Source organism: Canis lupus, chromosome 19 (genome assembly GCF_048164855.1).
Source record: "Canis lupus baileyi chromosome 19, mCanLup2.hap1, whole genome shotgun sequence".
Taxonomy (NCBI): domain Eukaryota; kingdom Metazoa; phylum Chordata; class Mammalia; order Carnivora; family Canidae; genus Canis; species Canis lupus.
The window spans coordinates 24388032-24415454 of record NC_132856.1 but is presented as its reverse complement, the minus strand read 5'-3'; the positions used below and the strand labels follow the sequence as shown (position 1 = coordinate 24415454).

Below are 27423 nucleotides of genomic sequence, written 5' to 3'. Positions count from 1 at the left end.
TCTGCCTGTGTGTCTGCCTCTGTGTGTGTGTGTGTGTGTGATGAATATATAAATAAAATCTTTTAAAAAAAAAAGATTGCAGAAATTGCCAAAATGGGACACAAAGACACAAAGTGAACCAACACTATTGCAAAAACGGCACGGGTACACTTGCTTGACACAAGGCTGTCACAAACCTTCCGTTTGTTAAAAAACCCAATCCTAAAAAAAAATAAAAATAAATAAAAAAAAAACCCAATCCTGTGAAGCAAGTAAGATGAAATACAACCAAATGGAGTATGCCTGTGATTGACCTCTACGAATCTAACAGGACTCTTTTTACCTTTTATTATCCCCACTTTACAGAACAAGAGACTGAGTCCCAAACTGGTTTGATAACCAGCCCAAGCACAAAAGGAGAACCAAGCAAATGTGAAGCTCTTGTAGCTCACTGTGCCTACCATATGCCATAAAAAATCCCTTGTATCCCTTGACCCACGCATTTCATGTCTTCCGCCAGCACCCCGCAAACTGTGACTGGCTAGCTCGTTAGCTGCCAGGTAGTCTGAAATCTCAGACCTGTCCCAATTCTTGTCAGCTGCTGGCATCTTTGGGTCACTCTGTCCCTAGCTTGCTGAAGCCTTATTTGTTAGAAATTCCTTTTCTCCTCCTTTCTCAGGGTTGAGCTGAAACGTCAGTCTTCATAAAGCAATGCTCTTCATTACCGTCTGCCTTTTAGAACAATGAAAAATGAGCCTTTTTCTCTGGTACATGATAAAGCTTCAACCTCTCAAGGCATTCATCTATCTCCCTTCACCTACCCAGAGCCCTCAACTGTTCTTCAAAGATGAAAGCTTCCAGACTCTCCTTCATTCTGCATGCCTCTAAATATATGAATAGCTACTCTTTATGGAGCGTTAACCCTGTGCTAATCCCCCTGCCTACTTTTTCTTAGTCACCCCAATAACCTCATAAGGTAAACAGGCATACCATTCCATTGTCACAGAGGAAGATGCAGGTTCAGAGAGGTTAAGTGGTCTTGACAAGGTCACACAGCCAGATGTGTGAAATCAGGCTTCTTTTTGACTCCAGAGCCCAAGCACTTGGCTCCCCTTTACTGCTTCATTTCCAGGTGTGCTCCAATTTTTCAGGACCTATAGTACACCTGAACAGAGCACACTGCATAGGAGGTTTTATGCCGAAACAGGTTATGTTAAATAGTAGCTAAGCACCACAACATTTGCTGCAATTTACACCCCCACCCAGGTCATGCTTCAAGCCTCCTGGGGAAACAGAACCACTGACAGGAATTTGCAAACCAGCAGCACCTTGAGCTCCCACCTCTCTGTTACAGCAGAAGAGGAGGGAGGGTTCTGTCTTCAACAGGGAAATGGTTAATTTTTTGAAGTGTCCAATTATTCCTAGGACTGAATCTCAGGGACGAAGGGTGCTTACCGTCCCAAAGTCATCAGGTCTACAATCAGATGAAAGTTTTGCAAAGTTCCCCGCAGGATTAATTCCGCAGGGTTCTCAAGTCTCTGAAACTGCCAGCATCTTTCCACCATGATAAGTTTGCTGCCCTCTTGTGGGCAAACGGTGGTGCTTACAGCAAAAAGGTGAAAAAAAGGACAAATTGCTCGAGAAGAAATAAAAGTTAACTCCGGCTTCCTTTTCCTTTTTTTTAAGATTGTATTTATTTATTTATTCATGAGAGACACAGAGGCAGAGACACAGGCAGAGGGAGAAGCAGGCTCCCTGCAGGGAGCCCGATGCGGGACTCGATCCCAGAACTCTGGGCGGAAGGCAAACAACTGAGCTACCCAGGGACCCCTGGCTTCCTTTTCATAGAAACTGACCTATCAATTGGCCCCCTCCTCACCTTTCCTATAGCCTGAGGCTACAAGAGTCCCCGTGGTCTCATACTCAATCATTACCCCAAGTAGAGTTTTAAAAACACAGGTGGTCTTTTGTGTTTTCTAATTCCTTAAAAATATAGCTTCTGGACTCTTGCAGAAGTTTATTAAAGCCATTTGCCTTAAAGAAAGACTCCCACCACCTATCCTATGAAAATTAGGTGGGGGGACGCCTGGGTGGCTCAGTGGTTGAACACCTGCCTTTGGCTCAAGTCGTGATCCCTGGTTCCTGGGATCAGGTCCCACATAGGGCTCCCCGCAGGGAGTCTGCTTCTCCCTCTGCCTCTGCACACCCCCTCCCCTTTAAAATCTTTAGAAAAGAAAAAAAGAAAATTACATGGGATTTTATTAGGTTTGGTTCCTAATGCTTGAACTAAAATGAAAACTTCAAGCCCCATCTAGTCTACCATCTTTCAACCTGGGGGGTGAATGCCACCTTCTTCCCCTTTATTCTAGGGAGCCCTTGTGAAATCTCTCCTTGTTTATAGGCAACCATCAACAAGCCACCCTCCTAATCTGAGCCATTAAAAGCAACCAATAAACTCCTACTTAGGGTTTCCTGGGGCCACAGTTCCTTTAATTGGCCAGCACAAACCACAAAGCCCTTGGGAGACATTGTCAGGAGCCCTTCTGGACAGTGATGCACAGGCTTTTGCAGTTAACCCTCTACAGCTTGCTCCTGGCTCTGGAGCTGCTTTGGACGCATGCAAAGTGAGTAACACCTGACTAGTTTCTCAGGGTCTCCGAGCAGAGAGCCTCTCCCACCTCCCCAGTGATGCTGACCCTGAGTTTTCCATCAGCTGAGCTCTCTACTGGGAAGAACACCACATGGTCACTGCAAAGATCATAGACTTTCTTCTCCTGAAGGTCATTAGTGAACATTTAGAGCAGTCCCCAACCCCCTCCCCCATCTCACACACACACCCTGATGGAATACAGAGCTGAGCTCACTAGAATGGGAGGGAGGCAGGAAAGGGGTGGTCAAAGCGCCCCAGTGTCCTCGATCTACAAAAAGCTTTTGCCAATCATCAAGTAAACTAAGCAATAAGAGCCAACAGAAAAGTGGATAAGGAATACAATAGCCCAAATAAAAACAAACAGTCCGCCAGCACATTATGAGAGTCGTCAGTCAAAAAGAGACATAAGCCCATATAACTGACAAGTTTTCATTACTAGATCGGCAGAAAATCAAAACTTGGTGGCGCCCAGAGTTGATAAGGACGTAGGGAAACACTGTTACTGTTGGGGGGCAAGTATTAAAAAGTCCAAAAGTTCTGGAGGGCACGTTGGCGCTATTAAAACATGAATGTGCTGTGTCAGAAGCTGCAGGATACTCACCAAAATTCGGGTTCTCCTCGTCTCCCTGTGCCCGCAGCTAGTGTTTCCCAGTTGCCCTGCGGTAAGATGTGCCTGTGGGCCCAGGCTTTCACCAACAGTGTGCACGTGATGCAGCCCACAACTAGGCCGGCTCGTTAACATGTCCCAGGGGAGCCCTCCAGGCTCATTTCCCCTGCCAGCTGGCTGGAATGGAGGCCACTCTACGACAACCTTGGAAGCCACAGGTTGAAAATGACAGTACTTCCATCCACTGTAGGTCCCATAAAGACTGCTGTACAGGAGGATCATCCAGTGGACATTCACCACCCCCTACCTCTGGGACTCATGAGCAAGAAACACACCCCCACTTGTTGAGCTGTTATGTGTTATTTGGACTATTGGTTATAGCAATTAGGTGACTCTCACTAATACATATATGTGCACCTTAACTCAAGATCTTGCTACTAGGAATTCACCTGAAGGCGGAACATACATATTGTATAAATATGCTAACAAGCTAAATGTCCACAAAAATTGGGAGTGATCAAATGATTTACGGCACATCCACGCCAGAGACGACTATGCAGTGTTACAGAGAGTGCTAGATCTGTAAGCACTCAAATGAAAGGATTCATAAACTCTATTGTTAAATGGGGAAAAAATCAAAACAGAAGGCATAGAGATATATAAGTGCATACACGCATGCTGGTATACACATTTTCTGGAAGGAGAGCTGTGATGATTAATTTTACGTGTCAGCTTGTCTGGGCCATCGGATGCCCAGATAGTTGATTAAACATTATTTCTGGGTGTGTCTGTAAAGGTGTTTCTGGAAGTGATTAGCATTTAAATTAGTGGACTGAGTGAAGCAGATGGCCCTCCCAAGGTGGCTGAGCCTCATCCAATCCCTTGAGTACTTAAAGGGAACGAGGAAAGGTGGGAGAAAGCTCACTGTTGAGCTGGACATCAATCTTCTGGTTCTCAGGCCTTCAGACCTAGACTAGAGTACACATCAGCTCTCAGAACTTCAAACCACACCACTGGCTTTCCTGGGTCTGAGTTTTCAGCTTGCGGACTGCAGATCATGAGACTTCTCAGCCTACACAGTTGTGTGAGCCAATACTTCAATATAAATCTCTTTTTATATCACATATATACATGCACACGAGCATGCACGATAAGAAAATGGAAGAACAAAAAAAATAAATAAATAAAAATAAATAAATAAAAATAAAATAAAATGGAAGAACAGAGCCCCCTGCAGGGACTAACCAGTCCTGACTCCTTTGATGGTTGTTGAGACAAGGGGTGAGGATTTAAATCCCAAAAATGAAAGAAAGCGGGAGGAATCCCCCAAAAACCAAAGGACAGGTGCTGAGAATCCAAATAAAATCATCTAGGGGGCAGCCTGGGTGGCTCAGAGGTTTAGCGCCACCTTCAGCCCAGGGCCTGATCCTGGAGACCCGGGATCTAGTCCCACGTCGGGCTCCCTGCATGGGGCCTGCTTCTCCCTCTGCCTGTGTCTCTGCCTCTCTCTCTCTCTCTCTCTCTCTCTCTCTCTCTCTCTGTCTCATGAATAAATAAATAAATAATCTTTTTAAAAAATCATCTAGGAATTTGAAGGTTGAAAATTTCATTCCTGTAGCAGGATTTGCCAAGGCTTTGCTCTGACTTCTCGCTGTCCGGACTGCCGCTGATTCTTTGCTTATATAGAAGATATTGTCTGTATTTCTTGTGTATGTAATTCTAATCTTAATTTAGTTTTATCCCTCTGGCTGTACCTTTTCTAAATTCAAAGAAATGAGGATTGCCATGTGGATAAAAATTGAAGGTCTAGTTGTGCCTTCTGTTTCCTTCAACTTTTAATCACTTTTCAACATAATCTCTCACGCCGAGTTCCTGGAAGTCTGGAAATCTGCTCTTGATATCCTGCCCCACTGAAATGCTCTGCGTTATTGCCACCCTGACTCTCAACTTCTACCCAAGAACCGAGATATGAATTAAACAGATAAGACTAATGACTTCAAACGCTCTATCCTTGAGAACAAGCTCATCAAAAGATACACAGTGCAATGACCAACTAGCTGTAGGCACTTCGCAGCAGCCAAATGGTATTGATTTTATGCTGATTCATTAAAATTTCAATTATTTTTCTCGTCTTCTCTGAACTCTCACTTGAGGAGGGAAAATTGAATCGTGAGAGGTTTTTTAAATCATCTTAAGCCTAATATTATGTCTTTACCTTAAAATACCAGAATAACTGAGTGGAAGACACAACACACTCTATGTCTGAGGGTGAGGCTATCTGATAAACTCCATACATTAGGCTTGTGGGAGACAGAATTTATGATTTTGACATATACCTGGTTGAGGGTTCGAGATTTACTTTTTCACGAAGCAGTCAAAGCAAGCCTGGCATTGCCACACTTCAAATTACTGAAGCAATGACAGTAAATTAACTATTTGGCAGCAAGTCCACAAACAACTCTGAATGTCTCAGGAAAACACAATTTACTGGGGAGTTTCCATCCAAGTCTGTAGCACTTTAAATGTAGACATAACAAGGAAAGGGGGTGGGGTGGGGCAGAAACACACATACATAAGCACCTTCACACACAGATCCTTAAGTGATTATTTTCATCCTTTTTTTTTTTTTTTTTTTAGAAATAAGCAAAGTACAGACAAGGGTCTCATGAGAAATGGGTAGGATTCCCTAAAAGTTTAGACATATTTTATTTTAGGTCCCTTGCAAAAGCTACCATTCCTTTTTTTTTCCTTTTCTTCTTTATTTTTTTAAATCATTCACCAACTTTTCTCCACACATGTCGAAAAGGTCTTAGATGATCTGAAAGCTTCACTCTCGCCCTGGAAATGTTTAAGTTTACCAATAAAGATGTTCTACCTTCAAAGCTACGGGAGTAATACATACACAAGACAGTGCTACTGGTTTTCCAGGATTCTTGGAGAAAAATCACGCTAAGAAGGAAAATGTGCTCAGGAAAAGAAAAGGAGGGGAAAAAAAAAAAGCATGGAAAACATCTTTTAAAAATGCCTAGAACAACACTCGGCACCAAACCACGGAACTGCTTTGCTCTGCTGTGTTTCATGCTTCCTCTGATTATTTACACACCATCAAAAGCCCTTGTCAATTACCTGTGTCTAAAATGTGGACTCTGACGTTTGAAAGGGTTTTATTAATTGATCTCAGGGGCGCATAATGAGCTTAAAGGGCTTACCCGCGTGGCCCCGGGGGTGCTGGCTCGAGGCGGACATCAGCTTGCAGCACACCATGAGCACATAGGCCAGAAGGAGCCAGTGTGACAGCAACACTGACTTAGCAGAGACTCTCATCCTGGAGAGGAAGCAGGACACAAGTCAGTGAGGGCTCAGTGACGAAGGTTCTAGGGCAAACACACAAGCACGATCTGGGGGAAACTGGAAGAAATCAGTGAGAGATGCTCAGTGCTGGATTTCCCCCCCACACACACACACACCACCACCCCCAAGGAAAATGAAGGCAAATCAAACCGGATTCCCACTGTGCATTAACTCAATTTTCAATGAACAATTTTTATAATTACAAGTTTTCCAAGTTAGCAACATGCTTCGATGAGAAGTCTATTTATGAAGCCCCACTGTGTAGCTTGACTTGTCCTGATAGAACAAGGAGGTAACATACTATTTTATATCATGAAATTAGAAAGCTACACACTTAGAGTTGGATTCAAATAAAATATACATGGTGTCTGCATCTCAAAGAAATCACAGAAATTGTCACACTCAGCCCGAGAGTTTTCTCCTGGTTTCTCTGTGTATTAATAAATGATTATCAGTCTCAAAGTTTGGTGAGAATATGGGCAAGTACAGATGAATATAAAATAAGCTTAACTTCATATGGATGTCAACAGATGAATACATAAAGAAGATGTGGTATATATATATATATATATATAATGGAATATTATTCAGCCATGAGAAAAAGGAAATACCGTCATTTGCAACAATTCAGAAGGACTTTGAGGGCATTATGCTAAGGGAAATATGAAGGAGAAAGACAAATACTGTTTGATCCCAATTATCTGTGGAATCTAAAAAGGACAAACTCAGAGAAACAGAGTAGAGTGTTACTTAGTAAAGGTTGGGAGGAGAGAAAAATGAGGAGAAATCGATCAAAAGGTACAAATTTTCAGTTATAATATAAGATTAATGTTTGGGGATCGAATGTACAGTGTGGTGATTATAGCTAATAACATTTTATCATATACTCGAATGTTGCTAAGAGTAGATCTTAAATGTTCTCACCACAAAAAAGAAATGGTACTTATGTGACAGGATGGAGGTGGTAGCCAATACAATGCTAGTCATCATTTTGCGATTCATATACATATCAAACCAGCACATGGCACACCTGAAACGTACACAATGTTTTGTGTCAATTATATCTCAATACGGCTAAGATAGATAAACTTAACTTCATACAGATGGACAGTAGCAAAACAGGTGCTCAAAGACAATTCAGCTCACAAATGTGGGTGTGTAGTCTACTATTCTCAAACCCAAAAGAAATTAAATAAAAATAAAATATCAAAAGTGCATTTTCAGGGCACCTGGGTGGCTCAGTCAGTTGAGTGTCCGACTCTTGTCAGTTCAGGTCATGATCTCAGGGTCAGGAAATGGAGCCCTGCATCACGCTTCATGCTAAGTGCAGAGTCAGCCTGAGATTCTCTCTCTCTCTCCCTCTGCCCCACTCTCTTTCTCTCTCTCTCTCTCTCAAAGAAATAAACATATAAAATCTTTTTTAAAAATGTATTCATTCTTTCCTCAATTTTCTTTTTATTTTAATTGAAGAATAGTTGACATCTCTACTAATTTCCTACTCTTTTTGACATTACAGGGAAATTATAACCTTATTAACTTTTGTTTGTTTTTTTTAATTAACTTTTTCAAGCAAAGTGGATCAGAGAACTTGGTATTTGAAATTTCAGTGATATTAGGTTCTACTTGACATATGTATCATGGTGTCTATTGTATATAATTCACCACATTGGAGCTAAGGAACCCCCTTCACATAAATATACATACATACATACATATACATGTCATGTATAAACACTTATGGTTGGACTCCCATTTTGCTCAGTAGAGACAACGCTCCTGAAGTTCTAGAAGGAAGGATCTAAGCAGCCCATGGCTGCCAGCAGCATCTCAACCAGAATCCTGAGTCTGTGCTTAAGGAAAAGCATAGTCTTGGGGACCTAGCACCCAAATCATACTAAATAGAACAGGTTCTACCTCCACCCTTCCCTCTTAGCCTCTCACAATTTAGTCAAACAGATCTTGTTGGAAAGGTATCATACAGTTCATGGATCTGAGACTCAGTCTGCCTTTGAAGCAGCCAGGGCAAGGCAAGGTTCTAAGATCACCTTTGAACAACTCCAAGTTAAAGGAGACACAAAGTGTTGGCTTCTTTTTGCCATTGGCCTTGGAAATCCTGAGCATTCCAAAGTGACACCGGGTCTCTCCACTTTAAAGGTCCTACACCTGCTCTAATTTCTCAAAACACCATCTTTTGTCTCCCCTACTTCATCTTGCATGCACAGAAGATAGAAACCCTAGGAGTGGTTCAAAAAGTGGCAAAGAAAATATGTGGGTCTATGTGAGCTTCTAGTATTATTATAGTTGACCCCTTAAAAGATGGGGAATTTCAGGCAAGGGGGCTCTTTGAAAGGTATGAATAATTCAAAGATGCTGTAAGGGGGGGGGAAATAATTCTTCATTCCTAAAGGGGACTCTGAGCTGTGCATCATAGTGTCCATCAAACAGAGGATGGCAAAAAAAAAAAAAAAAAAAAACAGAGGATGGCATATTCAATATGCATAATTTACTTTGTGAGGCTCTGGAGTCATCCTCAAGAGGAGAATCATCCCTTCGGGTATGAATGATTGTGCCATGCTCATTAAAATGTCATAGGAAGAGGTCTCATATAGGAAGCCCATCCCTGCCTGGGCCTGTTTTGCCCTCAGTTCCATTCTTTTCCTTTCCTCTAGGTCACTCCCATTGGCTGCATTTTCCTGAATCAACTGGGTTTAACCAAGAGGAGATGATAGGAAGAGCCTGGAGGATGGATGACAAAAAAAAAAATAGAGGTGTTTTTTCTCCCCACCTTCTCTGTCTTGGGCAGGATCTATGGAGCGACCATCTCTCCTCAATAGTGCCAGTTCCTGCCAGAAGACCCACTCTGGTTCTAGCTCCCACTGAGGGTCCCTTCCCCCAGGTGTGGGAAAACAGTACTTCTTCCCTTTGTGCTACCAGCTCTGGGGATGGTAGTAGCTTCCTACTGTTCCTTACCTCTGGGCTGCCTCCATGCCTTCTGCTTGACTTCTCTGACTCTCCCTTTACAACATATGTTCCCTGAATTCAATTCCCTCTGTCCTGCATTATCAGAATGATCTGTTTTCCTGGCTGGATCCCAACAAACCCCAAACCTGAAGTCTCAAGGGCAGCCATTCCATTCTGAATGGATAATCCCTGATCCATCTTCGTGCATGGACAATTCTATGTACCAGGATCCTGGGTGAAGCTTCCCATGCCTAGAGCAGATATTTGCTTCACAGTAGCTATTACTGCCTGGAGAAATGCTAGGGGACAAGTAGATAGCTATTCAGCAACCATTTTTTATTTTAGTCAATAATCCAGACCCCCAGCGAAATGACTTCTGACCTACGACATCTACCATAATACTTCAACATCAATTTCTTCCCCCCTTGAATGTTTTGTTCAAATGTAAAACAAAATTGGCTTATTTTTTAAAATCTCACCTATCACCCTACCGAATAGCCAAAACACTGCTTCTTTACAAATGGAAATGATTTCAAAAATGAGAACTAAAACTTGAAGAACTAGGATTTCCAAAATGCTCAAAAATTCAATATAAAAAGACACCTTTTATAAAGGATCATCAACTCTAGGAGTCTCCGTTTTGCTAAATTCTCACTGCTTCATAAAAAAAAATATCTCTAGGTGTCTGTTAAAATCATTTTACCTTGGTGACTTCATAAGATTTGGTTCCAGTCAAGCACAATTATTTCAGGATGGATTTCAGAGCAACTCCAAATTCCCATTTGTAGCGAGGGCCAAAAATGTCTGCAGTTCCAAAAAATTATCTTAGCTTGTGAAGACCTATTTAAGAAACAACAGGGATAGGAAGTCATTAGCATTTTAATATTGAAATGATACAGATTTCTAGTAGCAAAATAATGTTTTTTTATGATGAAACCTGCAGTTTTCAGGACGAGGTTGGCAACCAGATGCATCCACATTTGTAACGGGTCCTAATATATGAGGGGGAAAGGACAGAGAATCCAGGACTCATCGACTAGTCACAGATTAGTTAACAGAATACAGTTGTAAAGTAGAAGTTATCTCGGCAGCAAAGGCATTCCAGACTTGACAGAGGATCCCAAACCATTCATGATGCCAAATTTCATTCTCCCCATTTCATTAACAATGGGATGAAAACAGAAATTGGAGATGGCCCATTCCCAAGAGTTCTGCAACTTGCCCAAGCTCACAGAGCAGTGGAAAAGCCAGCATGAAGATCTGAATTAATTAGCTTTGTGAGACATAAATCTGAAGATGTGGCTAAACAAATCTGTGAGGATCCTTTCTGAAAAATATTAATGGGAGGAAGAGAAAAAACATCTTTCCAATAGAAAACATCACACCAAAATACCAAGAACGCTTGTTAATACCATAATTGAGATTCAACACACTCCTATAATGCACAGACCTAAAAGGACTTTTCAACTCAGCGAAAACATTTTTGCAGGAAGGATTCAGACGTTTCCAATCAAAGACAACTCAAGGAAAAAAAAATGGACCACGAAATGACACCGTTTTTAACATTGCTAAGTTAAAGATAGCCTTCCCGGTGGTGGAGATGGGAGAAAAATAATGGTGTGCATCAGTAAATATTAAAATTGCAAATCTGAGATAAAAATGAGCCTTGCGACACAGCCTAGTTACTTTGGAATCCCATGGAATCCATTACAAATCTGCCTCAAAGCACAACTGAGATTTTTCTCTTCTTTCGTTCTCTTCCCCTGAAGATAACCACACAAGTTTGCCCAGAGAATTCTGTAGGTGACAGACTTGCAGACCCAGTCCCTTTGAGGTTAAAAAAAAAGAGAGTAAGCCTTGAGTGAATAGCTCAACAAGAGGGAAGTGGCTTTGACTAACTGTACAAAATATAAGGAACGGGGGGGGGGGGGACCTTGGAAAATGTTCATCTCCCACCTCCTCCAACTTTATTAAGTATGTTTGTCCTGATGTCCACCCAAGGGCACAGTGTGACCTTCTGTTATTGGAAAGAAATACACAGTATAATTTTTCAGAATCTATCATAATGAACTTCCCACATATTGGAAACCAAAATGACCTTTCCTAGCTAATATTTATCTTGTTTTCTTCACACAAAAGGAACCACTGGGGACTCTTTTTTCAATTCATTAAAAAATGGATCCATCAGTGAAAAGAAATGTGATCTAATAGTTCGTACGCCAGACAAGGAGCCAGGAGTTTAATTTTAGGCTGAGCAGTAACTCATTCGGTCAGATTTTCCCAGGGTATACCCTAGGCATTGGCTTAAAAGGATTAACTCTTTCTTGTCACTTCTGAACTTGAGTGCATTCAAGACCATCCATAATTCTGTGCATGGCACCAAAAGCATTTGCTCCCAGTCATTTCATTTCTCTCTCTTTTGTTTCCCAGCCATACCACACTGATTTCTAGCCAGCCGCTTCCATACTCATTTGTCTTTAAAGAGTCTCAGAGCTTTTCAGGATAAAAGACACTGCCCATATCTAGACTGAAGAAAAAATTATTCCTGGGGGCAGCTGGGTGGCTTAGTCAGTTAAGCATCCGATTCCTGATTTCAGCTCAGGTTGTGATCTTGGGGTCAGGAGATCAAGCCCCACATTGGCTCCGTGCTGGGCATGGAGCCTGCTTGAAATTCTCTCTTTCCCCCTCCTTCCACCCCTACCACCAGCCCACTCCACCACCACCCCCCAAGTCTCTCTCAAACACACACTCAAACACACACACACACACACAAATGTTTTCATGTGTCCAGTCATTCTCAGAATGAATTTCAAAGACTCAGCATTTAGATGCTGGGCTACATTTTTCATCTTTCCCCTTACGTGTTGGTACTGTACAGACAGTCACTCTTTTCCAGCCAAAGAGCAGAATGCCTGTTTATGTTTCCTGGTACCAAGAAATTTTGAGGTTCCCAGCCAGAGCAGACCAGTCTTGTGATGTTTAATTTATTTCTGTTGTACGCAGGAAAGAATTCTGCATCCACTTGATATTTTTATCAAGGAAATAGTGAGGTTTTACCTTTCTTTTCTCTTGATCTATTTGCCCTCACCATTAGTAGGGTGAACTCCCTAAGGGGATTATTCTTTTGGAATATAATCATTTACTTGTTGCAGATAAGCACCCTTGGTATATCTATGTTGGTTTTGCTACACCCACCTCACCCCACACATGTCAATCTGTAGAGCATCAAGCTCCTCCTCATCTTTTCAGTCTCAAAATTTACAGGGAAGAAATATCACAGTTCCTTTTAGAATTGCAAGACACAACAACCCTAAAGCTAGATCTAATCAGGACGAAAAATCAGACTAACTCAAATTTCAGGGACATCCTAAGGCGTAATTGCTTTCGAAAGTGTCAAGGTCATGAAAGACCAAAAAAAAAAAAAAAAAAAAAATTCTGAGGAATGGTTTCAAATAAAGGAGAGACCATGGCAATGGAATTCAATTGTGATCATACACTGGATATCGGGACTAGAAAAAACACACACACACACACACCTCAGAATAAACTGCACATACACACATACATTCACACACATACACATATATGCATACACATACACAACTCTAAAGGACATTATTGGGACAGCAAAGAATTTCTAAATATAACCTGCAGATTAAACCCCAGTGTTGTTTTGGGGCGCCCAGGTGGTTAAGTGGTTGAGCGTCTGCCTTTGGTTCAGGTCGTGATCCCGGGGTCCTGGGATCGAACCTGTTTCTCCCTCTACCTATCCCTCTGCCTCTCTGTGTGTCTCTCATGAATATGTAAATAAAATATTTAAAAATCAATCAATCAAAGTGTTGTATCAACATTAAGTTTCCTGATTTTGATCATACTGTAGATAAGAGAATGTCCTATCACCAAAAAGTACACCCTAAAATATTTAAGAATAAGGAAGCAAATGGCTCCACCTTATTTTCAAATGATTATAAGGAAAAAAACAGACAAAGGAAGGAAGAGGAAAAGAAGGGAGGAAGAGAAGAATGAACGAATGAATTGAAAAACAAATGAGCATCATGTGAGTAACTAGTGCATCTGGGTAAAGGGTCTATGGGAATTCTTTGTCCTATCCTTTCCACTTTTCATGATGTCAGAAATTATGTCAAAATAGGACATTAAATAACTAATTAGAAGGCTTCAACTCATAAGATACACAAAAATGATTTAGAATTTATTATCAGTCCTAATTAATAAGGAGAGTTGATAATTGGAATGTTCTAGATAATCCGACTCTGTGAGCATCCACCCAAGCTTACTTGTTTTTATTTAAAAGGCACTCAGGCCCTGTGTTAAGCACATTAAAATATTAGTTCACTTGACAGTAGGATTTATTTATAACCTGATATACAGATGAGGATTTTAGGGCATAGAGAGAATAAATGACTTGCCCAAGGTCACCCAGCTAGCAAGCAACTATGCCAGGATTCAAATTCAAGCCATCTGGCATCAAGGCACCTACTGTTCCAGTTCCTGTAAAATTACTTCCAGAAAGTGTTAGTTCCTCTTCATGCTTTAGTAAATAGAATGAAAACAAATCTATCTTTCTTCAGGAATTCAAGACATTGATCAGCATCCTAAAGATGAAATCTCTGGATTTCATTTATGGAAAAATGTATACAGGCCATTGGACTGAATTTGCAAGCAGATCAGAACTTGGAGCCGAGGAGGTCTTCTATTAACCCCTAAATATATTTTGCTTCATCTCTGAAAAGCTGGTGAAAAACAGTGATTCAGAATTGCTTCAGGGATCTGATTTGCTGCAGATTTATTAAAGGCTTATGTCATTTTCCAAATTAAGACCAAACACGCAAGAATTCTAAAGTCCTTGAGTACTTAAGCTGCCATTTTTCAAACAGATGGGAAACAACCACACTTCTGATCAGAACTCTTCTAAAACATTTCAGAGAAAATCCACCAGAGCCAGAGCATAGCACACGAAGGCTAAATCACTTTTGTTGATTTCGATGAAGGGATTCAGCGTCAGAACAAAACAAAACAAAACAAAATGGATTTTTGCCCATGCATCCACTCAGACTCATTTCCTGACAAACTCCAATAGGAAAGCATTTCTGTGGCAATACAGCAAGGCAGGTCCTCCCTTAATCACAAAGGAAATGGTCCGCATGCTACTAAACAGCATTGCCCTCTCCTGCCTGCCCACTGGCAGGGGACGGTTCCAGGTCCCACCCTGTGTCACCTCCAGAGTGGGTGCAGATGAATAGTTGGCTATTTCCAGCAGCCCATCTGACCTCCCAGGGTGGGATCTCCTGGGATGGCAAGGCGACTCCAGTTCTCAGCCCTCCAGGTACCAGGGTGCAAGTTGGAATAATTCTTCCAGCTATTGATAGACAAGGTGGCAGCCTTAAAAGTTTGGACATTGTGGTAAATCATTTTACCACACTAAATTCTACTCACTCAAGACAGAAGATGATATAAGTAAGAAACGTACCCTAAATGAGCAACCTGGACTTGGGGAGTTAAAAAATGGGGGAGGTGGTTATGAGTGGAAAACAGGTGAAAAGGTGATCCCATTCAGTGATGTCTTGTCTGAGAAACAATGGGCATTTGGATATAGAATTCCTATATAAAATAATTCATCATTTCTTCAGGCAGAAACGAGGAGAGATGTTTCCATTTCCAGTTGCTTAAGTAACAAAACCACATTGAATTGTCTTCTGGAAATTTTCAAACAGCTTCTCCACAAAAATATGTAAAACCACACGTAACCTCTCTCTTAACAAACTTATTCTGAAGCCAGTATTAATGAGCTTCTGTCATTTAAGAGTGTCTGATGAAGGTAAATGTATTTAATAGGTTATCGACGCTTATGTGAATATATTTCAAACAGTGATGCATGGCTGATGCCTCCACTGGGTTATCATTTATAGTTATCCCATGATGCATGGAATTACTTTGTAATTTAGGGCATGTTCACCATCATATGTTAAAGTGGGCACGTTTTTCTGCCAAAATGTGGTATACGCATGTCATAAATTGCTTTTTTATTGCTTGCTTAAAAATATCTATGGAGAACTTACTACTGAGCCATTTTACAACATATTAAAGCATGTTGTAAATGAGCCATTAAAGACAATAACTGTGTCTATTAAATATTAAAGAATTTTATAAATGGCATTTTAATTTCAAGTGTTACCAGTACCATCTCATCTAAATTAGGTGGTGGGGAGTTCTTTTAAAAAGGCTCTTCCAGTTGGAGATGATTTAAATAAATTAAATAGACATGCTGTGTTTTTATAAGGTTCGCACACTGTCATTTTAAGAACTGAGAAATTCCTTAAATCCACACAGCATCTTTATTTAAGGGCTGTGACACAATCCTTTCTAGTGGAGTTATGGGCAAACAGTACATTTTGTTAATGAAGAAAACCTCTAGCCTTTCAGTGACCATGCAAAGTACAAAAGCAATCACCACTAAGTGATAATGGTTCATAGAGAGCCTATATACATAAAATAGAGAAAACAAACTGGCAAGTTCCATGAAATAAGATGCACTCACCAAATTCAGGGACACCCAGCAGGACTCCACAGCTCGTTGTCCAAGTGAAATCGCCCGAGTCTGGGGCTGAACAAATGTGAACGGTAATGGCAATTTAGCCATAAATCTCTCAAGGCCCAATTATCCTTACTGCAGAGGGTTTATTTCTTTTAATTAGCCCAGTTTTTAATTGGAAATTTTCCTCTCATTTCTCATTTTTCAAATAATCAAAACAGAGTGTCCAAGGATTATAACATAATAAATAACCACCATAAGAATATTTTGAAGGCTACCCACAAGTTGCCAAGCACTTGAATTTCTACCTAAAATGTTTTTATGTGATGTGATCTAACTTCTACATAAAAAAGATTCATAAAGTAAGTTGTACATAAATACCAGTAACAGTACTTGTACTACTTTAGTCATTATGATCTTGGCTGGGGCAGAGGGTTGGGGAATGGTGGGGCGGGGGGGGGGGGGGGGGGGGTCGGGGTCTATTCACTTACAACCAGAACCTAAACCTCTTGAGGTCTTGAGGGGAGGGTTGATATCTTATTTCTCTTCCACCCTAATCTCTAACATAATGTCCTGCACATCACGGATGTTCAGTATGCTGGGTTAAATAAATGGATAAATGTGAAGTCTTTCATTTCACTCCCAAATGAATGGTCACTTTATTTCTACGACCCTAAATTCCATAGCTGTAAACTAATATAGTTCAACTGGAAGACGGCCAAGGTGCCTTCCAGCTATAATAACGACCCCCAGAGCATTTTAGGGAAAACACCGTTTGATTCAGCTATTGATAACATACAGCTCATGGACATATATACACAGCAAATTCAGCTGTGACAGCATTACATGGCAAAGCAACACCCACTGCAGACAATATTGGCCATTTTAATCTATTAGTGAGATAAATGCTTCTTAAGAGCTTAATCTAAACCTTTATTACATTGCAACCTGAAAATCATCTTTTGTTTGGCAACAGTGCCCTCCTGTGGCCAAAAAGGGAAGCCTTCTGACAGTGCTAACATTAATTGTTCTACCTTTTTGGTAGATAAGTACATTTTAATTTTTTAATAAAGCCATATTTAGAAACAGAACATAAGCTATCCTTAAATAAACATAAGCTATCAGATAATTTAGATAACCATAACATGCTCAATGACATCACAAAAAAAGTTAAAATATACCAACAGCTTCTAAATGAAATAGTAATTATTTATATGGAATACTACATATAGTAAACACAAGACCATATTGGGGTTTTGTATTTGTTGCATTCCTGTTACTTCCATAACACAAGTCAATGTTACAATCTATCAAAGGTCCCCGAGCTATTTAAAGAAGCTCAAAATACCCTGGCCTGTGTATACCAAAGCCTACAAGGTGCTGGCTTTATATCAAGATGTGCTGTGGGAAAATAGAGCAAGATTAATTCCTGTCCATCCAGAAGTGATGATCTAACTGGAAAAGACAAAATCCATAGGGCAACCAAGAGGGTATTTGGTATTGTCTTTCAGAATAATAAAAATAAAGACCAACAATATCATGAAAAGTAAGTTCAGGGAGGCTTCTGTAATCCAGGAAAACTTCCTGGAAGAGGCAACACCACACAGAGCAAAAGGAGTAAAGGAATACTTGGAGAAAGGAGTAAAAATGTGTTTGGAGATTTTTAAATCTATGGTTTTATTTGGTTTTTGCTTTTGATGGGGGAAGGTCTGCATACATGAGTGGGTTTGTTTTGCTTTGTTCTGATTTGAGATGGTGGAAGAGGTGGAAAGGACACTGAAGGAAACCATAAACTCGGGGAGAGGGGAAAAGGAGAGGAAGCATGTAACGGGGACAGACCACACGTGGAAGCCCTACGGAAGGGCTGGACAGTCTTCTCTGCTGTCTCCATGTTCATGGGTCACCTCTGCGTGATTCTTTCAACATATGTTTTTTGGTCAACTCTCCTGCAGCAGGCCCCAGGCTGGGCGCTGTGCACAGAGGATTGATAAGGTCCTGCACATCCTGGAGCTTGCATTCCAGCATGAGGAGATGGACTGACAGGTAAACAAGCATGAATAAGGTTACTGTGAACTGAGATCAATGAAACCAAGGAAACAAAAGCAAAGAATATAACAGCGACTGATTTGAGATGGTGGAAAAGGTGGATGAGAAGCTACCTGGACCCGGAGGGGGTGCTCAGGGGTGGCCTGTTTGAGAAGAGGACTCTGACACAGGGTGAATGACACAATGTGGACTTCCAGGGGGGGCAGCGCATCCCAGGTAGAGAAACAGCATGGGCCTATAGGACCCCCACCCCCACCCCAACTAAGCCTGGGATAGTCAGGAGCAGAGAGGCAGGCAGAGCAGAGGGGTGGGGGGCAGAGTGTGAGCTAGGGGAGTGTGGGTTACGAGATGATGTCAGAGAGGTCCCAGGGGCAACCAAGGGGGAGCTTGCAAATCATAGCGTGGAGCTGGGATTTGATTCCACCTGTGAGGTGAGAGTTTTAAACAGGACAAAAATTGAAGATGGGTTTTCAAAAGTACCCTCCAGCTGCTGGGTGGGGAATGCACTCTGAGGGGCAGGTGCTGAGAGACTACTGCAGTGTCCCAGCAAGAAATGGTGATGGCTTGAAGCAAGATGGTGACAAAAAGAGCCAAGAAAAAACTCATGTTCCAAAGACTAAATAACACTTGCATACAGCAGATTCCTAATACACATTTGTGAATGAAGAGTGAGTGCCCAAGCGAGTGAGTAAGCAAACTTCCCTTTTCCCTTCATTAATTCTCTCTAGAGCTGGTGTCTATCTTACCAGTGAGCACAACAAAATTACTAACTGCCTTATCTTTGCCCTCAAGAGAAAAAAAAAAAAAAAACTAGCAAAACATTTTATCAACTCCTTGCTGGATGCACACTAAGGTCTCAACCTAGAAGTGTAAGAGCATGAATTTGGGCTTGAAACTAATTAACACTGTGTGGCAAGCACACTTCAATTTTATTTATTTATTTTTTAAGATTTTTATTTATTTATTCATGAGAGACAGAGAGGGGCAGAGACCTTGGCATAAGGAGAAGCAGGCTCCCTGTGGGGAGCCCGATGTGGGACTCGATGCCAAGACCCCAGATCACAACTTGAGCCAAAGGCAGACGCTTAACCACTGAGCGACCCAGGCACCCTCACACTTCAATTTTTAAAAAAGAGAGACAGAATTAATTTGGCGAGCTATCTTTTTTTTTTAATTTAAATTCAATTAATTAATATATAATGTATTACTGGTTTCAGAGGTGGAGGTCAGTGTTCATCCCTCTTCTGTAATACCCACTGCTCATTATCTTAAGAGTAGAGCACTCATGAGGTCAGACTGCTTTAGAAGATGTCCTCTTACTTACATTACTAGGTTACATTAGATACTCTGTGGAGGAAAACTACTGAACTAACTTGCAAGATCCAAGTCTCAGGTCATGATACCGAGAACACTAGTTTTTATGTTAAGGACAATGCACATCCTAGAGTCAATCATATTTCACTCTTCACTTAAGCTACTAGGAAGCTCAGAGCCAAATTTATAGTCTACCTTCAGTAAGTGAATAGAACCTTTCACCGTGTGTTTTATACACTAAATTTATACTTAGTCTGTTCTATTTTCTTTCATTTCCTTTATCTTTCATTTCCCTATTTTTAGAGGCTTTCTCAAATCTGTTCTGATGGGGACAGATACAAATACGTGAATATATAAACAAGACAACCTTACTTAATATTCTTAAACAGATCCAAAGTGCGATTGGCCTATCTCTTGGTCAATATCTCTTTTGTCTACCCATTCAACTCATTATACCAAAACTCCAAATTCCCACCTTGACACAGCTACCTAGGGTAAAAGAATTATTCCCAAATAATAAAATGAAAAATGTTACCTACACTACACAACATGGGAATTAACAGGCAATGACTCACACTGGGATTCACAGAAGGGTTTCCTGGTAGATAACAAGGTGAGGTAATGGGTCAAAGGAGTGGTAGGGTTTGGTTTAGGAGAGGAACAAAGTCAGTTGCAGGCAATATAGGGGTAGCTGATTATATACTTGGGGGCTGAGGGTAAGGAAAAAGGAACTTTTCAAAAGAACTTTCACATGCTAAAGAGGACCTGCTAGATAGTGGAGGCCTTGCCATTGTTATCAAGTTAAGGCTGTTTTTCCCTCTAGCAAGTCATTAACATCAAGATAGTTGGGAGCTTCCTGGAGAATGGTTACACTCTGCTGCTTTAAGTATCTGTCAATGGGCTGCAGGTTATAAGGACGTTTAATTGTATCTACATTTCCTTCTGGAAGCTAGGTTATTGATAAAAATGCTTTGTTCTTTTAATTATAAGACATTTGTAAACTGCGGGAGACTTGCATCTTGCAGGATTGTAATCTCTATAAATTAGCTATTTGTTTTGCCTTCCCTTAGCTTTAGGGCAGCCAGGAGGGCCTAAGGAAGGTCACACACTTCACACCTGGGGGGGGGATGGGACACGACACATTTTCGGGGTGTCAGTTTCTGTTTGGTCCTCACCTAGCCTTCTGTTCCCTCATCACCAGGGTTTGTGCAACACAGAAAGTCCCATTCAGAATGCCTCACAGTCCAAGGAGGGAGTTGGAGGAAAGATAGAGTCCTCTTAACAATGAACACGGTTGAGGAATACATCACATAAATTCCAGCCATAAAATAAAATAAAATAAAATAAAATAATAAAATAAAATAAAATAAAATAAAATAAAATAAAATAAAATAAAATAAAATAAATAAAATAAAATAAATAAAATAAAATAAATAAAATAAAATAAAATAAAATAAATAAATAAATTCCAGCCACATATCTACTCTTTCATGTGCAAACATTATGAAAAACCTATCAAATATTTCCAATAAAAACTTGTCATCTGAGTTGAGATGGGTTGTAAGTGCACAAAACACATCGGATCTGGAAGACTCAGTACAAAAGAAAGAACCATTTCATTAATAATTTTAAATATTAATTACACTTTGATAGGACAGGAGTTTAGATATGAGGGTTAAATAAAATATATTATGAAAGTGAAAAACAAAATTCAGGCCTATGGGAGTTACCACAAGTGTTATCCACAGATAATAATTCACTGTGAATTATTTTTTTTTCTTCATTTGAGAAGACCTTTTGCTGCTCACAGCAACTGTCTTAAACTCCTCCTATGATTTGATCTCATTGACTCAGATAAAGGCCTATGAGACCATTCCTCTTATTCAAGATTTAAACAAAACAAAACCCAACAAAACAAAAAACCCAGCTTATATTTATAATGCATTACAACCAAAAACTGACTTTTAAGAAATTTCTATGCCCAGGCCACATTTTCACACAAGAATTCACTAATCATGCTCCATTTGGGCATCAGGGAGACATTCTGACAGCAAGTATGCCCATATAAGGAAATATAAGGAAATCAAGGAGTCATGACCCCATAATTCCAACACACAAGAGACCACTCACTTGAGATTTCTAAAGCAGAAAAACACAGGAAACTAAGAAAGAATAACCTCTCTTTCTAGTCCTAAATTTATGCCCTCAAGGTAATAAATGCACTATCCATCCCCAAAAGGAAGAAATGCATGTAAAAACTAAGATAACCATAATCTGCTGCATAACATTAAAAAACACAAAATGTAGATTTATCTTTGCGACCCGACAGGACCTTTAATCTTTAATTAAAATAACAGATCACCTGAAAACCCATCAAGTGTAATCAATTCCAAAGCACCTTTGTACACAGGAGCCGGGAGGAGCTGAAACAATGAAATTCCAATACTTTCCAGTCCTTCATAGCCTTTCTGCCTCAGGGACTTGGCTCATGTGATTCCTCTTGTTCTGAGGCAAACACGCTGTTCTATCTTTCTCCACCTAGTTACTTCCTGCTCAATCTTCATCACCTCCTAAGGGAGGCACTTTCCTAATTACTAAGTAAAAATCTCCAAATTTTATTTAGCCTTTTCTTCTTGATTACGCAGAATTGCATTGTTATACAAAGTTCCACGAAGACCAGAATAGATGTCTTCTCTCAGCATTGCATCTCATCTCCAACACTTGGTGCTGGACCTGACATGTGCCAAGCATTCAACAAATATTGAATTAATAAATGAATTTGAAAACCTAACCGAAGTAGGATGTCCGATCCCCTTTCCCTAACAAATTTGAGTTTTCAATCACAGTATTTACTTTGTGGCAAATTGTTTACTACAGACACTTTCTTAAGTGTGGACCCATCTCAGAACTATGACTTTCCCTGAGAACATCCCAGCCTCCACCAAACCTCTCAAGAGAGGCAGGGCAGTATGGTTTGTTATGTGGTTTCAGCCATGGGTTGCTGAAAGTCAAGCCACACCAAGTGAAGTTTCTTCTTCCTGGAACTTAGATTTGAGACTGAGAGACAGCTCGTCTCTTAGTCATTTAGGAAAAAGCTATTGAAGGAGAGAGGCACAAATTTGGGAGTTGTAAGTTGCCCATCTTTCTGTCAGTACACAGAGGGGCACCAAAAAAAGCCAGTCTGCAGAGAGACAAATAGACACAGCTGTTCAAAGAGCAGAAATGAGACAGAAGAACATGAGCCAGGTCCCAGAAGATTGTTCTATTTTTAGGCTTTCCTTAGCCTGCCTTCAACCCTCCCCTTGCATTCCATAAGAACTCCTAAAAGTATTTTTAAAATAATAATTTTCATCTTTGGCCTAACTAGAGGGAGTTTTTAGTTGAATCCAAATAGAATTACCCCCATTTCATAGATGGGTAAACTGAAACCCCAGAACTTACCTTCCCGAAGTTACAAAGCTAATTGGTTCATACCCAAGCTGCCTGATACAAGAACAAGTCTATCTGCCCTGTCCAAATGGTAGCTCCTAGCCATGTGAGCCATTAAATTTGAATTAACTTACATGAAATAAAATTTTAATTGAGCTCATCAGTGGCACGAGGCACCTTTCAAGCACTCACCAGCTCCACGTGATGAATGGTATATTAAAGACACAGCTATAGAGAACATCTCCACCACTGCAGAAAGTTCTATTGGACAGCACTGGATCCATGAAGGGTCAGTCCCCTTCATTTGAAAAATCAAAAATTAACTGCAGAAACAGGAAATGGCATCTAGGAAGAAACAACCCACACAGGAAGAAAAAACTGACAAAAATCTATCCATAATATCCTCACTGGGGGGTACCTAGGTGATGCACTACTTTGAGTGTCTGACTCTTGGTTTCAGCTCAGATCATGACCTCAGAGTCCTGAGATCAAGCCCCACATAGGGCTCTGCACTTGGTGTGGAGTCTGCCTGCGATTCTCTCTCCTTCTCCGTCTGCCCCTGCTGTTCATGCTCGCTCTCTCACTCTCTTTCTCTCAAATAAATAAATCTTTTAAACAAGAAAATGAAAATAATTTTCTCAGAGGGAAGAGGGTCTGTAAGCAAGAAACAAGATCCAGGTGTTATTTAAAGCAGAAAAGAAGGGGCACTTGGCTGGCTCAGTTGGAAGAGCATGCAACTCGTGATCTCAGGGTTCTGAGTTCAAGCCCCACGTTGGATGCAGAGATTAATTAAATATTTTTTTTAAAAGAGAGAGAAAGAAGAGATATTCAGGGAACAAACAAAAACATAGGTAGAAGGAAGATGAGGAAATTTGCCAAAAAGTAAGACAAAAAGACAAATGGATGGGAGCTAAGAGAGAAACTAAGAATTAGAATGCCAAGCTAGGAATGCTAGGACTTGAATATTAAGAGTTCTGCTAAGAAAAAAGATAGAGAAAATGCAAAGGATGGAATCATCAAAGAAAAAATTTTTATTCCAAGAAATGTAGGATACAAGTTTCCTGATTGAAAGGGGTGAGTCCCTGGCACAATAGTTGAAAATAGATGCACACCAGAACACTGAAGACAAACAGAAGATCCTTAAAGTTTCCAGAAAGATAAAAACAAGTCAAATTGCAAAGGAATTCAGCTCCCAAAATATTTACTGCTCAAGCACACCTTCTTTTTTTTTTTTAAATTTATGATAGTCACAGAGAGAGAGAGAGAGAGAGAGAGAGGCAGAGACACAGGCAGAGGGAGAAGCAGACTCCATGCACCGGGAGCCCAACGTGGGACTCGATCCCAGGTCTCCAGGATCGCACCCTGGGCCAAAGACAGGCGCCAAACCGCTGCGCCACCCAGGGATCCCTCAAGCACACCTTCTAAGAAAACAAGTGGAGAGAATGCTCACCAAAATAAAGAAATAAACTAAGAAAGTCTTCCCATGTGGGATGTCGGAGACATAATACTCAACACAGGTGTTCAGGAGAACGCAAGCTGTTTTAACAAAAAGACCCAAAAATTCATGGTCCAAACAAAATAAAATTTCATTCCCTACTTAAAAAAATAAAAATAAAAATAAAAAAATAAAAAAACAGAAAAGAAACCACAGAAGCCCACTTCAGCCAATACACTAAATACAAAAGACACTGGAACTTGGGCAGGTCTTGCCAACCCAACACTTGGGTTCCTGTTCCCACTGCATTCATGTCCATTCAACAGGCAAATCATTGGACCGCTTTGAACCTCAAGTTCTTCATCTTGAAAATGGATTTTAAACTAGCTACCTGGGCTACTGTGAAGCTAAATGAAGCATAGTACAGAGAAAGGTTGTGTAAACTGCACCCTCTAATGTGATGACTTTCAGAACCCCTATAAGTGCCCTGCTATGTCCTGAGGGTTTTCTTTGCACGAACTCAATTAATCCTCCCCAAATGTTTTGAGGTAGGTGCTGTCATTACCCCCATTTACAAAGGAGGAATTTGGATTCAGGGAAGTGATGCGACTTTGCCCAACATCAACCACCAAGTGGCCAAGCTGGGATACGGACCCAGGTCCAGAGTCTGCCCTCCTAACCACAGACAACACTGTCTTTCCAATATCTAGAAATGAGTGTTCACACCCTCTCTTTTCTGTACCCCTACCACCACTTTTTTCAGCCAAATACCTGTATCATTCACTTTGTGGCTACACGTTCTAGTTAAAACCTTGTCTTCAGTCTCTCTCTTCCAATATTTTCACACTGCGTGCATATTTATGTTTGTATATGGGTCTGAAACCTTATTGGACATGAAAACACTTGATGTTCAAACAAAAATCAGCCCTGTTCACGCCACAGTGGTATGCAAAGCAGTAATCAGCAAACGGATCCTGCCTGAGAAAACCTGACAAACCAAGTTAGTAAAATCACTTTCCAAAGTATTTTCAATCTAATAAGTAATTTCAGACATCATTGGTTCTCCCAATCAATGGCCATTTCTATAACAGATGAAAGGAACCAAAAAAAAAAAAAAGGCAGACACAGGAATCCTGAGAGGTAACATCCCAGGGTCCTCACTCTGGTCATTAACATGGGTCTGACTTATAACAACAGCAGGTACCTCGCTGACAAAGCTTTCCTTCAACCAACATTTGCCAAGTATCTCCCATGAGACAGACACCGGAGCAAAGGGCCACCACCCGGCAAATAGGAGCTTTAGCACAGGACTCAAAGCAACCGCCAATCCTGAGAGTGGGGCTTCTGAGTAGAATTCAGGGATCCATCAACTGGGATGAAGGGGAAAAAAAGTGACATCTTTCTTTTCACTAACCTCTATTTGAAACCCATCATTCCTTCAATGGTAAAAGTCAGCAACAAATGACAGGAGTATGTCACAGTTCCCAGGACTTGGTCATGAATAGAAACTAGGGTATTTTCAAGTCACATTACAGTTTGTGCCGTATACCTCAAAGTATGTATCCATGGCCACTCCATAATTATATAGTTCGTGGATCTGCCTGTAGAGCGTGTTGCTTATTGCATTAATCCAAAAGTCCAGGTTCTTTATCTCAAACTGACTTAATGTTGTGATCACCACACTACAGTACAGTTGGCTTCCTTTGTAATCCTGTGGATTTTGTTTTATGTGTTTGAAACCAGATTCTGAGCCAGGATCCACTGGCCTCACCAAACCTCCAAAAGGACCTATATGGCACAGAAGAGGTTAAAGGATCTACATCCCAGGAGTTGGCAAAACCAAGTGTAATATCACAGCTACCTTCTCCCTCTTTCCCCCTCCCACCCTACGTAAGCCAAACCTGCACCCATCAATTCAGCCAGTACTGACACAGAAAGTTGGAAGGAAAACTCACAGATGATGCACTGACATCTGTGTAAGGCATAAACCAGTCACAGAAGCACCAGGAAAGAGTTGCAGAATGATTTTTGCAAGGTTAAAAAAAAAAAAAAAAAAAAAACAATTTGCCCTGTATAGAAAGCACCATCGTTTCAAGTGCTTCTTGCAACCACTATTTGTAATGTATTCCAACTTGCAAGTGTAGAAATGGCCTCATTATCCCTACAGAGGTCCTTCAGAAAGTCTATTTCAAAGCAAGCACATTTGAAAGTTAGCCTGCAATCTAAAAGCCAGCGCTATAAATACACATGGCCTGGGAAAGCAAGAGCGGGCTGGATTCCATGATTGCATCTTCAAGGAAGAAACTGGCAGAGCTGGAGGCCAGCAGATTGCTCAGTGAACAGCTGTAAGAAGGGAGATGAAGTGTCAAAGATCCTTAGGGTAACAGGTGTCAGAAGTCCAAGGGCGAAGAGACCCTGCCATCCTGAAAGAAAGAAAATACACACACAGGCAAGCATTAAGTAGGAGGTTCCTAATAGCTTTCCCGATGTATTATTGCAAGTGTCTTTGCAGGCTCTGACAAAAGGCAGGCAACAATGAAGTAAGTGATCAATATGAATGGAGTCTCAGGACGGGTTTGCCCCCAAGAAGAGCCCAGGACAAGGACACACAGGTGCATAATTGAGGTCACTGCCAGATTCACAGGGCCTCCCCCCGAGAAGCACAGAGAATGGCTCTTGGGATCGCCCACAGAAGGACAGCAGATAGAAGCATTTATCCACTAGACTTCCATCGGAGACCTTACCCCCCACGTTTGCTTGGGCCACTTCCGCTGCACCAGAGGAGGCCCCGTGAGGACGGTAGAAAGATACCTGGCAAACACTAGGGACAGAACGGGAGCAGCTCGTGCTGCTCATAAGTGCTGGTACCTTGTGCTCCAGCCCTCAGCTGACCTCTGAACTTGCAAGGGATGGTCCTTTGCAGCTCCCGAGGGATATGTCATAAGACACCAGAAGTACCTTCTACTCAGGGCAAAGGAGGAATGTAGGCTTTTTCCTTCTAGAGCAGCTTTCCAGCGCTGAATTTTAAAATTCAGTCCCTCACCAAATATATCTGAGCCCCAACCACGCGATTAAGCGCTGCCTCCAGGTACAGGGACACA

At 41.0% G+C, this 27423-nt stretch overlaps 1 protein-coding gene across 3 annotated transcripts in view; it reads right to left on the bottom strand.

Moving 5' to 3' along the window:
• Nucleotides 1-27423, bottom strand: part of TAFA4 (TAFA chemokine like family member 4) — a 173509-nt gene that overhangs the window by 117107 nt on the left and 28979 nt on the right. For 2 of the 3 annotated variants that reach the window (XM_072785453.1, XM_072785450.1), the window contains exons 2-3: nucleotides 10252-10388; nucleotides 6446-6561 (exon numbers count right to left, since the gene is read on the bottom strand). In XM_072785453.1, coding sequence (XP_072641554.1) covers nucleotides 6446-6561; nucleotides 10252-10265 — 130 coding nt within the window. In that variant the 5' untranslated portion in view covers nucleotides 10266-10388. Of the gene's footprint in view, nucleotides 1-6445; nucleotides 6562-10251; nucleotides 10389-16104; nucleotides 16130-27423 lie in introns of those variants that run through there. The other variant, XM_072785452.1, reaches the window with a different exon arrangement.